This window comes from Haliaeetus albicilla, chromosome 23 (genome assembly GCF_947461875.1).
Source record: "Haliaeetus albicilla chromosome 23, bHalAlb1.1, whole genome shotgun sequence".
Classification (NCBI taxonomy): Eukaryota; Metazoa; Chordata; class Aves; order Accipitriformes; family Accipitridae; genus Haliaeetus; species Haliaeetus albicilla.
The window spans coordinates 4,572,463-4,587,731 of record NC_091505.1 but is presented as its reverse complement, the minus strand read 5'-3'; the positions used below and the strand labels follow the sequence as shown (position 1 = coordinate 4,587,731).

Sequence of the window (15,269 nt, the reverse complement as noted above, 5' to 3'; positions counted from 1 at the left end):
TTAATGTTTCCAGAAGCCACTATATTCTATTATTAGAACTATTTGGCTTGAGAGGTACACATTCTAAATCTGTTTCAGGAGCAGAATCATACTCTGAGCAGTACTTACGGTGAATTTGTGTAGTAGAGTAGATCATTGCCTGCTGTATTTCTGTTGGCTGTTAAGGTAATAATTCACTGTACTAAATAGTTTGCCTGAAATGCCTGTGCCTACACAGCAAAATGGAATAGGTTTTGGTAGCACATTATGTCATAGCTAAACTGGCTTAATCTAACTGGCACAAGGAGAAATAATGGAACAATTGCACATTGTGGGCTGTCGAGAAATTGTGCTTTGGTTGCTGGTAGGTGCTAAAGCCAAGGTTTCTGCATCTTTTGGAAGTCATCTATGCTAGTGCGTTAAAATGGTATGGGTGTGTAAGTGGAGCCTACAATCACACTTTCATTTGGTAATGTAAATCTACCTTCTGCTGGTGGTGATAAATAGCCCTAATATTATATCTAGAGGAACTGGAAAAATACTACTTCTGAAATCGGTATTATTTATCTTGTATCATTCCTGGTTTTTGACTTGACCTTACAAATGCCTGACTATGCCCATTGCGTCATTAATGCGAGCTGGTTTGTATAATCAAATTGAGTGACCAGAAGATAGTGGTGCCTTTTTATGAGACACAATAGGCACCAAATATAGCGCTAGTCAAATACTCAAAACACCGATAAAAGTCAAAACAAATGCATTCAGTCTAGAGTGCCCTGAACAATGCCTCTTCCTGATTTTGTCGGCGAGCATCATCCTCAGTAGTGGCAGGCCAACTGTCGTGGTTTAACCCCAGCCAGCAGCTAAGCCCCATGCAGCTGCTCGCTCACTCCCCTCGTGTCGGGATGAGGGAGATAATCGGAGGGGTAAAAGTGAGAAAACTCATGGGTTGAGATAAACACAGTTTAACAGGTAAAGCAAAAGCCACGCAAGTGAAGCAAACCAAGGAATTCATTTCCCACTTCCCATGGGCAGGCAGGTGTTCAGCCATCTCCAGGAAAGCAGGGCTCCAGCACGTGTAACAGCTACTTGGGAGGACAGACACCATCACTCCAAATGTCCCCCCTTTCTTCTTCTTCCCCCAGCTGTATATATTGCTGAGCATGACGTCCTATGGTCTGGAATATCCCTTTGGCCAGTCGGGGTCAGCTGTCCCAGCTGTGTCCCCCCCCAGCTTCTTGTGCCCCCCCCAGCCTCCTCGCTGAGGAGCAGAAAAGGCCTTGGCTCTGGGTAAGCACTGCTCGGCAACAACTACACTGTCCCTGTGTTATCAGCACTGTTTTCAGCACAAAGCCAAAATCTAGCCCCATCCTAGCTACTGTGAAGAAAATTAACTCTATCCCAGCCAAAACCAGCACACCAAGAAAAAAATTCTCATAAAACTTGTCAGAATTTACGTATGTCATGAGTTGGAATCCTGGGGCCTTGCCCTAGCTGGATTTTCTGGAATTCATATACTGCTGAAAATACAGTCGTGTTTCTTGCTTTGTTATGTTTCTGGTCTCCTCCACCTTTGTAGCAGGATATTATTTCTAGTCCTGTGTTCTACGGTGTCTTCACTCTACAGACTGTCAGCACAAGAGATGCTCTTTTATAAACTCTCATGAGTTCTGTAGCTCGTGCATGCTAACACCGTCTTTGGTAGCAGGTGCAAATTCTGGTTCTTTCCCTCTGTCTGTATGCCTCACCCTAACAGGATTAATTGAAAATGAGAACTGGATAAAATTCATTGATAAAACTGATGAATTAATGATCCTTTAAGGGAATTATAATTCCCTGCACTGACTGGATTGTGTAGAACAGCTGGGAGGGTGATACTGGTTGAGACACTTACTTGAAACAGAGATTGCTTATTGGGACCCATCAGTACGTGTTCATATCAATTACAGACAAGCGGGTATATGGCAGGAAATCTGAATGAAATATTGCCCCTAAAATATAATGAAAAGGAATTGTTGCAAATAAAATCTGGGATGCTGCTTTAGACCGTCATGTGGATAGGTGACAGCCCTGCTACTTCTTTATTTGAAGGGGCTTTGCTGGTGACATTAATGCCAACATTAACATAATTTTTTTTCTCAGTCTACTCTTTCCCATATATTAAAATATAGGGGAATGTCTTTTCTAATCTATGCCAGATGTATAAGCTGGTGCCTGAGCTGTAGAACTGCCCAAACAGTGTAACAATAACTTGAGCATGGATCAACTTCTTGGCTGTTTGCCAGTTCGGATGTGTGCTGGAGAAAGGAGTTCTGGTAAGACTGGAAATAGTCCATTTTCCAAATGCCACTTGTGTTTGGGGTTTTTTTGGTGGCGTTTTCTTTTAAGTCGTCATGTCCGATTTTAGACCATTCTTCTAAGCTTCTGTGGCAGCTGTTTATTCTCTGCCAAATAAGTAATTTGCTATCACAATCCTAAATCTGCTGAGAAGTAACCAGTATGTTACATGGGCCTAGTAGCTGTTTGCCCCATGATTTTTGTATTGTATAGTGCTATATAGGTTCCTCCTCTCTGTTGTTTAATCTGTTCTGTGGTCTGCTTTGCAGGTAAAAAGAAAAGCCTGTGTTTCTGGTTTATTTCTTTGATTACTGATTATGTTTAGGAAACTAGCTACTGATTATATGTTATGAGTCTGAGTTACTGATTATGTCTAAGAAGGTGGTTGGTACAGAATGACATTTGATGTTTACTAGACTTTGTGCTAGATGTGCTACAGAAAAGACCAGAATCTGGGAGCTGAATTCTTTCTATTCCTTTTTCTGCCGTACTCTCCAGTCTTTGTAAAGGATGATGGAGGGAGAGCTCTTGCACAGTACAGTGCTTGAGGTGTTGTTGCAAATAAAAGGCTAAGGTATAAATAATTAACAGAGGGAGGAGTACTACTTTCAGAAAACAGAGCAAAGTGGTAACCTCCTAGCCCACTGAAAACCAGCTGCTGTGTCTAAGTGGGTTTAAACTCATTTAAACTAGTATTGTGTGCCATACCCTTTTGGGGGAAACTCTCATGGGATATCTGACTTTGGGGCTCAACTCAGCTGCTGTCTTGAAGAGATTTTTCTAAAGCTTAGCGGAAAGACCTAGTTGCTTCCTTAGGGCAGTAGCTGGTTTGAGTTAGGACATTAAGTACGTGCTCAGAGGACTGCTGTTGATGGCTGTGACTCTTCAAGCTTAGAGGTGCAAGGGTGAGCTCTAATACTTCATGACACAGTTTCTTCTTTTCAGTCTCCCAAGCAATATAAGCAGCTGCTAGGAGTTTAGCTAGACTGGTAGAACTGTACATAACTTACCTGTTCCTGGGGTGGAAGTCTAGTGCCTGCTCACTATTCTTGGTACTTTTCAGAGGACCTTCAGCATGTGTCCAGGGAATGTGGCACTTTTGAATCTGCATTATACCAGGCTGATGTGGGAGCTAGAAGCACATGTGGGTGCTTTAAGCCAAGCTCTTCCTGGAGGAACAAAACACCATTTATTTTCTATTAGAAACTTCATTACAAGATGTAAAAAGTGAATAGTCTGAATATTTATTTCCAGAGTACTTTGTTAGCATGTTTTGATCTTGTATTTTAGAGGATTTGTGTATGTGAGTATTAGTTTGGTGTGTTTTGAAATGTATATGATTTTATACCAATGTTAAAACCTAGGAATGGATGAAGCAGATTTGCTTTGCCACGAATAGGAATCTTTAAAGGAGAAAAACTTACTTATTGTCTTCAGTAACAGAGTAGCCTGTCCTCTGTATTCATTTACACTGTTAAGGGAGCCTAGAATATAAGTTAGTAGAAGAAATAGGTAATTTGTCCTTTTGTCTTGTAGCATTAGTTATTTTAAAATTCTGAGTAAGCGAAACAAGATGAAATGCAGGAAGAGTGATGCTGGCAGCTGGTAAGGTACACAAGAGTTTAATACAGAAACACCAGCAAATAAATTGGCAATTAATATACAGAGTTCAGATGAGTCTATCTTGGTAACAAATATCCAGTGATTCTGAATCTCTCTGGGGACAAGTGTGGTTGAAGAAATGTACCATGAACATCATTGGTTTGTTACTAGGGAAATACCGCTCTTCGGAGCGGCTGCTAGGTTTCCATGGTGGCATCTGGCAGGAGAGAACAAGCCTCTTAGGGCCTATGAAGAAGGTCCACTTTGGAGATTTTTGGAGTCTGGGTTTAAATACATGTGGCCTTCACGAGTGCCTATGGTCAAATATTAGTAGAGGGACCAACTCAATATTTTGACTGACTTTGGTCTGTAAGTGTTGCTTTGATTTTTTTTAATTTCTCAAACTTTACCACTTGCTGAAGCACTTACTTGTTTTCACAAAGAGGTTTTTTAAATCCTAGATTGATGGGTGATCCTTCCTACCTTGTCTTCACTTGCAGTTTCTCTTTGCATTTAAAAGGTACCTACCTATCTGCTATCTGTGAGTGAGTCTTTTATTGATAAATCAATTTATAGACAAGACCTTTAGAGCTAGGTGAGTCAGTTGCCCAGTACAACTTTATAGTTCATCTTTTGTGTTTGTTCTTTTTCTGTTTGTTGTAGCCTGGCTGTACAGCTTGAGTGCTTGGTTGTACAGAAATTCTGCTTTTGCGACTCTATAGCAGGAAATGCACTTGCATAATTAGCCAGGCTTCAGAACAAGCAATCTTTTATAGTGGGAAAAAAAGATGTTTTGTTTTACAAAAAAAAATATTGTCAACACTACTGCAGCAAAACAACAGTTACTCTGTTCTCAGAAGTGTCCTGAGCGTAGTGTTTGTGTAACTGGCCGTCACAACTCCGCGAGTATAGAAGCCCTTATGAAACACAGATACTAAATAGAGAATGCTCCTTGGCAGGAGTGAGTGCCTCACATTGTGTTGTTTATATCAGGAGCTATTGTTTCTGAAGTGTGCCTGTTCCAACTGGGAGAGGTACAGCTTTTTCTCCAGTTAGGAAAACTGCTTTAGCCTCTTTCAAAATAATTTTGATTCCCCTCTGTTTCTCTCAACAAGGGACAGCAGAAAAGGTTCAGATTCAGGAAATGTCACATCTTCTGTGAAGTTCTTGCTTGTGCATACTACTATCTTGCTTGGTTTTATGTTTTGATACAAAATACTTGGAATAAAATAACCCAACAGATTGTATGGAAGATTTTTTTAGCTTAGTCTCCCAAGGGCTGGCCGAACATCTTGAAGGTTGCAATCAGGACACTGATAGTGTTCAGCTGGGGGATGTCAGGACTAGCAGAATCCAGCTGTTGGTTTTAGCATCTTTTATATTCAAAATAGGCTATAAGAATCGTTGTTGAATTTAAAAGATCACTATATTAATTACCAGCTGTTTATTGACCGCTATTTAGGAAGAAAACCAAACTCTGTTTCAACATTTCTTTACTTCCGTTGATGTAGAATTTTTTGTAATGTTTCTGTTTCAAGTATGACTGAAGTCATACCTCAGTGTCTCAGAAAAATAATAAAGGAAGGCTTTTTTCTTTTTTTCTCTTTTTCCCCTTCCCCTTTGCTTTCTTTTTCCCCTTCCCCTTTGCTTTCTTTTTCCCCTTCCCCTTTGCTTTCTTTTTCCCCTTCCCCTTTGCTCTCTTTTTCCCCTTCCCCTTTGCTCTCTTTTTCCCCTTCCCCTTTGCTCTCTTTTTCCCCTTCCCCTTTGCTCTCTTTTTCCCCTTCCCCTTTGCTCTCTTTTTCCCCTTTTCCTTCCCAACAGACAAGCCACGATGGTAACACTTGCATCTGGATTTGCTTTAGCCTGTAGAATGATAGAATGAGTCTGCTTCTGAACCAAAGCTAATGGCTTTGTGTTATTCCTGTGAGATTTCATACTTGTGTGGTGGTATTGTCCAGTTTTTCACTTCTGAGAAATAATGGAAAAGTACGTCTTTTCAGCTTTGTAAGTGAACTGCAACAAGAAGTTGAATTCTCAATTTTGAGTTTGAATCTTTTCTACTACTGTTCAGTTTTAAATGTGTTGCTTTAGTTTAACAAGTAGATATAGGCAAAGGCATTTACAGATGGGAATAACTTTCAAATACAGTGCATCACCTTTTCTAACTGACAAAGAGCTAGAATTAGTTGGGTCTGGATTAAGGGGCTCAAGTTAAACTCAGAGTTGTGGTTCAAGTTATTTTTAGCACAGTATTATTTTTAGCACAGTCTGTCTCACTTCTCCTCTAAGAAGTAACGTGAATTCAACTAAACACACAAATGACTAATTTTAATTTCCCAAAAGTTGTCAGCAGGTGAGAAATACCTGATTTACTACTAACTGGTAACTTGTTTACATATATCCTTCTGCAGCTTCTCTTAAAAACCTATAAAATATGGGTTATTTTATATTTGGTGAAGCTTAGCAGTTTCACACAAGTATGCAGATTGCTATAAATCAGGTCTTTTGGTTTTTGCACAGGCCTCCTCAGTAATTACTTTTATATATTTATTTATATACTTTTATATATGTAAAATACCTCATTTATAGAGTTCTGTCACTCACAAGGTAGCAATTATCTTTTCTTTCTAAATAGGCTCCTGTCATATGGGGTGTGCATAGTTTCTGGTTTGATTGCTTGAGGGTTTTCCATTGTTATTGGTAATTTATGCTAACTAAGAAAGGGAAAAGAGCAGTCTTATGTTATTACTTCTTTGTTGTGCTTCTGGCTAATTTTGAGAATTGTCTACTTGAAGTGCTGCATTGCATTTGTGGCAAGGGGAATGGAATGGGTGCAGTTAGCTGCACCTTCAAAGCACTGACTATTAATGTCACCTCTTTGTTAATATACATTGGTGGTAAAATAACTGAACTGAAGGGATTGTCATGGGTTATAAGGAGAATGGTTCCTTGTAACTCAGTTGTTAGTGATGAAAAACATTTACAAATATTTTCCTTATTCCACAGCTTCCATTTGAAATGGAAATTTATTACATCCAGCATGTGATGCTTTATGTTGTGCCCATCTATCTGCTGCGGAAAGGAGGTAGGTTGGCAATTTAGTCTGTACGTATTGAATTTGTCCCAGGCAATGAAAAAGCTGTGTTTAATGGTTACCACAGGCTTTACTCTTGCTTTTTTTTAACCAATTTTCTCTATGTTGTTACTTAATAGTTTCTGATGTTATGTTGGAGTTGTGACCTTGGTAACAAAGACTTGTATCAGGCACTGAAATGGGAATAAAAAAACGGTCTTTTGCCCAAAGGAATATCAAGAATGTATTGTCATAATGTGCACTATCTTCTTGAGTAGCATCTCTGCCATATTGCAATGTTCTAAGTTGTTGGTGGGATGTATTTTTAAGACTTTTGCCTTCTTGGATGTCTCTTGAGAAGTACTGCAACTTAAAATGAGCTGGGAAAAAAAAAATTATTGTATCCCCAAGTAAATATTAGTCAGCTAGTTAGATAAACTCCTGAAATTCTGAGGCTCTAATGAAATGTAGAGACACATATTAGTGAAATGAACTAGCTTGCTTGTTATCTCTTCTAACAAGATTACTATCTTGCATTCACTTATAATAATTCAGTAAGTCTGGGCATCCCAAATTGTTCTACTGGCCAGTGATTTTTCTAATTGTTGCCCCTTAGAGGGGAATGCAATATGTATTCACCTGCTGTGATGCTCTGCCCCCCTCTAGCGTTGACATGCCTCCAGCTGCATTTTCTAGCAGAGCTAAATTGTTTCATCCAGGAAATAAAAGATGATGATTTATGGTCCAGATGTTTAGTAGCCTTTAATGAAAACACCAAGGATGTGATGTCAAGCAATGGGATACAATTTAGCAAATGCTCAGAGCAAGCATAGTCAGCCTCTTCCATTCTGGTGAATCTTTTTTATTTTTTACCAGCAGTCACTTAGCACCTTTCACACTTATTTCACTATGGGTTTGTAACCTTTTTGTTTTTCACTGCCAAGTGAAACGAAATTAAAATGATCTAAAGGAAAAAGTGAAGTATCGTACTTCAAAAGATCATAATGCCAAAAGAAATATGCCAACCACATTTAATTTTAATCCATCTTTGATATCTTAAAATTCTGGCAAATAATGCTAAAGTGCAGTATAGTTGTAGAAGTTACAGGAACTCCTAATCATTGCAGAAGGGGGCTGGGGAGAGGGGGGACAAAGTATAAACAGTCATGTAGTACACCGTAGGCAGTGACAAACCAAGCTCTTGTGGTATCACTAAATCACTTCTTTTGATGGCCTTGAAGTTCCCATATAACATCATTTTAACACATGTATTTCTTTTGCTTTAAAGTTTGGCCTTGGATGTTACTTGATGTGTTCCTCTGATTTTTTGGTTGGTTGGTTTGCTTTGGGTTTTCGTTTGTTTTGAAGTAAAGGTTCTTTGGGTTCTTCAGGACCGGTTTTCTGGGGCTGACAGGACTGTACCTGCAGTTTGAAGGGCTTTGGGTTGTACAGTTGCCACCCTGGTGCAGTTTTCTAAATTTTTGGCCTTTATTAATTTACAGGTATTTGCTGCCATCTAATGTTGACATGATAGTACTGAAATTTCTAAAAGGCTAAATATGTCAGCCAAGATTGCCCTAGGCTGTGTAACTAGTAACTGTTCATGTTCTTATGCAGTTGACTCCTGATCACCTTACTGACTGTAACACCTCGTTAGCAAAATGCCCATGGACATTTGTGGTAGTTATGGCTAGTGTCACAGGAGACATAATGTATGATTTTTGATGGAAAAATTACTCAACCTGAAAACATTTGTTAATATTTTGTCATTTCACTAGCACCTTTGTTTAAAGTACTTTCTGAGTAGATCACATCCTTTATCCTATTTCTTGTGAAAATTGCTTTTTCATCACTGATGTCGATTAGCATGCAGCTTTATTTCTGTATTTTAAATAGAAATTTCCATCACTGAATCTATGGGTTATGGTTGGGAGAAGTAATTGAAGGGTAGTAAAATTGGAAAAATGAAGAGGAATGGATCGTATATGGAAAAATATACTACTTCAGTTTTATTGGGAATCTGCCAATATTACCGATGGCCATAACAGGATCTCAATAGTAGTATTAACATTTCTCAAAGGAAGGTTGAGCAGAACACCTGAAGCAGAGTTGATTTGAGCTCATTCTATACTGAACTGCATGTCCAAGTTTGCTGACACGCTAATCAAGTATCATGCCAGTCATGCACACACATTCAATATCTCTTGATGTGTTTCTTTTTTGAAAGGAAACTGGGTGACAGTAAGCAAGGGCTATAATCATTTGTTTTCTTTCTCTCCCTGCTATTCATTACAGTGGTGAAGACGGGTCATGTTGCACTGGCAGCATCACCTTCATGTCCCCCCCGCCATGTAAGTGTGGGGGCTTTGCTATGCTTAGGATCAAATTGATGAGAGAGATGTTCAGAACTCAGGCTTCAGTGTTGCACAGTGAACTCACCGAAGCTTAAGCATGTATTTCCTCTTGGGGATTAAGACCTCTTTTTGTCTTCCTCTTCCCTCTCCCTCCCCTCTGTACTGAGTGAATATAAATTTCTGTACTTCCCTTTCTAACATATTTTCTTTCCAAGCGCACATACGCATGTATACATAAACATGCATGCCAGGCTAGACAAAATAAATGTTAATGCACTATAGCTCAGATATTTCTTGGCTGCAGTAAGAGGCTCTCATGCAAAATAGATGTAGTGCAGATACAACAGGCCAGCACAGAAGATTCCTAACTCAAGGTAGTTCTTACATGAAGTATATCTGCAGTTGGCAACTTTTTTTCAGAATGAATCTCACCTTGTATCACCTGTGAACCCTGCCAAAAATTATAGTATGCATCTGGGCAGGACACAGCATTCCTGAAATTGCTGGATAAGGCTGAACCAGAGCTGTAGGTCAGTTTTTTCTTTTCGTTAGGAGGTGAGACCCTTGCTTCCCTGTCAGAAAAAGTATGAATGTTTTTTGCATCTTCTGGATTGGTTTACTATTGTATCATCTGAGTGCTACGACTGGCAAAAGGGAGGTGCAATGAATGAATTGTCAAGGTGAAAGGAAGAAGATGGGAACCACAGCGGTGCAGATGTAGACCATGGAACCAACCCCTTCATTGAAAAACTCCTCAAACCACTTTAATCTACAACTAAGCTGGTCTTCTGAAGCATATGAGTACGCTCAGATAATTATACTTTACACTACCAGGATACAGATTACTGGTAGAAGGCTTAGGGAGATGGCAGCTGAGGAAGTATAATGTCTCAACTATTTCAACAGTGCATTAACCTGACCTTCTAAGATCAAGGTATTAGAGACCTTCAGTGATGGTCAGGACAACTTAGTTTTTCTAACTGTATACTCTTAACATAATGAAAAAAAATTAGTTTGCCCTGCATCAGCCTTAGAGACTCACAGTTCTGACTGTCGTTGTCCTTAAGCTAGTTTGGTCAGATTTTCTGATGGATTTGACAAGATTAGACGTGCACCTTATTTCAGAGCTTCAGATCATATTGAAATTTAATTAAAATGGAATTGTTATTTCCTGAGTGCTGTGAGCAAATGATAGCATTCCACAACAGTTTGAAATAAGGGTTAATTTGTAGCAGCTCTCTAGCAGAGGAGTTCAGGAGATAATCTTCCTTGTGTTTTGAGATCCCCAGCATTATTGAGTTGACTTAATAACTTAATGAAGTAGAAAAGGATGTTGATGTTGAGGGGTTTTTTTAGGATTTTGTCACTTTTAGGAGCAATTTGATGTATGAACACCTGTACCTGAAGTTACAGGGTATCATGTTTGCTTGATCAGAGGCCTTTGTAATGGTGTCACTGACACGTTAGCCTGCAGGGGGAGATAGTCTCCAGCATCCACTTTGTCCAAATGGCTGTGCAGATTCTCAAAATTCACAATTCAAATGCAGGTTGTCCACAACCGTGGAGGAAGTAAATTGATTTGGTTGTATTTTTTTTTTTGAGCGGGGGGAATCTTCTTTTGGAGCCAATAACTGACAGTAATGGCCTTGTAAATTCTGGACAATCCTGTGGTCTGGCCCCATGTATTTTAAGAGCTGATTCACTGTTGTACAGCTGTGCACAAGTGGACAGACATACACGCCCTAAATAATTAAGTAGGTGAGTTGTTTGTTGGGAATAGAGTCAGAATTTTCAGCTTATAAGGCAAGTGCTGTAACTTTATAAGCAATAAAGAAACTGTCTCTTTGACTCAAGTCATAAAGCCTTTTTCTTTTTTGATCTAAGTGTCTTCAAGAGTGGTATCAGAAGAGATGAAGCTCTATGGCATTGTCAGAAAGTCAGTAGAAGTTGATGGGTTTTTTTGTTTTGTTTTGGGTTTTTTACTTTTTTTCCCCTCTCATGGAGCATGTCTCTGTCACACTTCAGATAGATTGACAGAAGCAGCTCTGTATAGCCAGCTTTCTTAAGGGCACTGCAGTGTTTCTTACCTAATGAGAAGCTGGGCTACGTTGTAAGATGTAGAACACAGATGCCAAGTACAGACGAAAGGATCATTTTTCCTGTGGCTGTAAACTAGGAAAGTGCAATTAAAGCAATTGCAGATCTGAACTTGTGCTTTTCATTGGCTGTTAGGACTTGCTGGCAAGAGTGAGGGATTACCATATTTAAAGATATTTGTAACTGTTGTACCCTTTCTCAGCCACTTCCCCGCTTTGTGACACCTGTATTTAGCTGCATCTTTCTTTAGCTTTTAAATGGAGTTACAAAGCAGGCTTTATTATATACTTTAGTAGTAATTCAGGAAAAAAAATCACTATATATTTGAATATAGTTACGTAGTCATAAATCTAGTTTATCTCCATCCTCATTGAAATACTTGATAATGCGCAGTACAGCTCTTTCACTGAAAGTCTTAATTACTTGGAGACCTGTCAACTCTTGTGTGTTATTCTTCTACTCTCCTGCTAGCAGCTTCTATGTTGTGATTCCAGCTTTTCTCTACCTCCTGAATCCCATGTATTTGATGTAAATGCTGGTTTCACTGTCCAGCTGTGCCTCTGCTATGGCACCTTGAGCAGCAGGGTGGCTGTGGCACTGCTCAGCTGGAGGTGTGTGCCATTGCTCTGGCTGCAGGCTCATGCTGCAGTCTCTCATGTAGCTTGATGGTTTCAGGATAATCTTATTTGATGATTTAAGAGGGCTGGAGAGGAAGAAGAGGGGACATGTATGTCTTATGTTGTGTGACCCTCTGAGCTTTATGCACTGGGCAGTTACATTTCCTTTGAAACTATGGTGGCCTATTATGAAACACTTAAAACTAAAGAAGGATGTTTATGTGGCATTCTCTGAGTGGGCCCAAGGTCTGTTAAAGACTTCTCTCCCTTACCAGGACATAGAGAAGTTTAGAAGGATATGTACCAGTATATGGAGGAACTACTACTATATGAAGGAAGAACTGCTGCTGCTTCTTTATGGAATATAAAAAATGGTTCCTGAGAGGAGCAGGTAATATAAGACCCCTGTCTGAGTCGATTCTGATGAGACTAGCTGGCATTGAGGGAAATGGAAATCTTCTGGCATAAGGTAGTATTTTGAAATCTACACGTAGATTCAGAACAGCTGTAGGGGAAACTGGATTTCAGGCTCATCCTCTTGTGAACATTTTTCCTGTTTTCCTCTGGAAAGGAAGTTTGGTCTCTAGGCTAGCTCAATAGGCCACACAACTAGAATTAACCCTTTGATCAAGGGAAATAAAATGGAAATAAATTTGCCCTCACATTTTTATAAGCTTGAAAATGAAGGAATTGTAATAGTGGGTCTGAGTTTTGGATTAAGCAGGTCTACCTGTAATTGTGAAGGAGAGTGTGCTGGGCTGGAAAACTGGTAAAGCTCTATCAAATGTAGTGGGAATGAAAGCCAGACATTAATTAGGAAAAAGAGATTATTTTAACACCCTACTAAATTAAAAAAATGCACTATATTTAGGTTCTAATTCAAACAGAGGAGTAGTCTTCTCCTGCATTATGTTTCACAGAAATACACAAGGAGTATTACTTTCTGTTAAGTTGCATTCAAATTTTTACAAGCCTATGTTTTGAGAACTTTAAATAAAAGTAATAGTTCATAAGAACACTAGAATTAGCACAAGACACTATGGGGGGAAGCAGTATAAAAGAAATTGAGTCACTTTGTTGATTTTTAAAGCCATACTTCCATTTCCTAGATGGCAAAATTAACCACTTGGCATGTTCAAGGTCAACAAATTCTTGTTGCAGAAGCAGATGATGAACCGCAAACTCTTCAATCTATATGAAATCTTTTCTATTGATGCTATTGAAATAATGAAGCTTAATTTAAACTGAAATATCCACTGCCGTGCTATTTCAACACAAGAGTAAATATACGGCCTACTTGGATGACCCTGATTTGGAATGGTCTCAACTGTCTGGGGCATGAGCATTTTTGAGAATGAGATTAGTGCCAGACTGGCAGTTGGATTAAATTTTCGAAAGTGCTTAACATATAAGAATTGCCTGTGATCCTTAGTGAATAGAGGGTGAAACTCACTGCTACTTACTGAACTTGATTTTCTATGTAAGCAGCAAGTAGCTTTTGCCAAAGCCAACACAGGCCATTCAAACAACCACTCAGCTGGGTCTCAGTTCTCCTGTTTGTATGTTTCTGTTAACAGACTGTACTACAGAAAATAGACCACATGGCTCCGTTAAACAGTCATCTGTTGAATAGCAGGACCGTAGAGTAATAAAATCTGTAGTGATTATTTATCTGATGAGAAATGTACAGAAAATTATCCCAGGTATGAATTTAAAATGAGTTTCCCAAAGCACACTTGGGAATCCAGAGCTCTCTGAAATGTTTTCATGTGGAGGTTGTTGTTTCCTTTTTGTCCCTTGATGTCCAAATAAAGTTACTGCTGAAAATCTCACTATTATTTTCAGAATTGCAAACTCTAGCAAGGAGGGATTTTTCTATATAAAGAGAGATCAAAAGTCTGTAGAGGGTGAGAGTTGCTAATACATTTTTTTGAAGTTTTGCAACAGAGAGAGGATGTAGCAGTATGAAATTCTTTGCTGGAGGGACCCAAACAGCTCACCTAAGTGACTTCTGAAACATGATTCCCTGACTAGATTGAAGCTGGACATGAGAAACTTGGGTTCAAAGCCAAATTATGCCACTGATCTGTTTTGTCATCTTGTGTGATTTCCTTAGTCTTTTAATGACTGCCTTCTCCCTCCAGTCTTGTTTCATAGCTGGGTTCACTTGTCTATTTTAGTGTTTATATACTACCTGCACTGTAAGTCCCCCAGATATCAAGGTCTCTGGATTCTGGCTTTTCTGAGTGTTTACCTTTTTAGACTACTACCATCTGTTCTCGGGCTTTGTCAAATACTTCTGAAATAACACAGGCAACTGCCAACCAGGCAAGTTTATGCGAAACCAAATTCGGTATAGTGCTACTCTGCCAGTTCCTGGGAGCTGTTTTAGATGGCTTATTTAAATTTTATTTTGTGTTTTGTATCTAGGTTAAACATGCACCTAAAACTGCAAAGACAACACAAAAAAACCTTTGCAAGTCAAATGATGTTTTCTTTGCTCTACAGCTGAGCAGGGAGCACAAAGAGTTTCTGTATAGCTTGACCAGGTCACTTAAAGTTGGTGCAGCCAAAAATAGAGCCATGGTCTCCTGAACTCTGACACCAAGGCTAGCTGCTGCTTCTCTTGCTCTCTGTAATGAAAAACCATATTCAAGGTGGTATCACGTATCTGATGTTTTCCAGCAGGGGAGTTTAATGAATATCATTGCTATTTAAGTAAAGTCTCCTGTACCATTTTCTAAATAGGATACCAGCTCTTAGATTGTGCTTGCTAAGTACATTTGAAGAATTAGACTGCTGTGAATTTTTTTCCCTTTACCTGTAGAGTACTCCACTTAAAGTTACTCATGTAGAGTTCACTTTTACCTTTGAGTTTTGCTTATAGTTCAGACACTTCTTCTGACCTTCACCTTCCCACTGGATAAGAAATCTTATTAGCTGCCTTATGCTTTCAGAGTAGCTTCTCTGCTCATATTTATCACGGTTGCACCAAGTCACAGCTTGCTTACTGAAACATGGTGTGCCGTTGTATCTCGGGTAATTACGTTAATATTGCTGCTCATTAAAGTCAGTGAGTGATATATGGAGTGCGTATGTGCTGCTGTCATTCAAGCATACAATCAATTCCTTAATCTCTGTTGACTAGCAAGAGAGAAGCTATGTTATTTTGAGTGGACAACGAATAGATGTACAGGTTTAGACAATAAA

At 39.1% G+C, this 15,269-nt stretch overlaps 1 protein-coding gene across 1 annotated transcript in view; it reads left to right on the top strand.

The window, feature by feature from the left end:
* TMEM164 (transmembrane protein 164) overlaps positions 1 to 15,269 on the top strand; it is a 47,114-nt gene that overhangs the window by 23,299 nt on the left and 8,546 nt on the right. Inside the window, exon 5 of the mRNA XM_069810974.1 lies at positions 6,925 to 7,003. Coding sequence (XP_069667075.1) covers positions 6,925 to 7,003 — 79 coding nt within the window. The remainder of the gene's footprint in view (positions 1 to 6,924; positions 7,004 to 15,269) is intronic.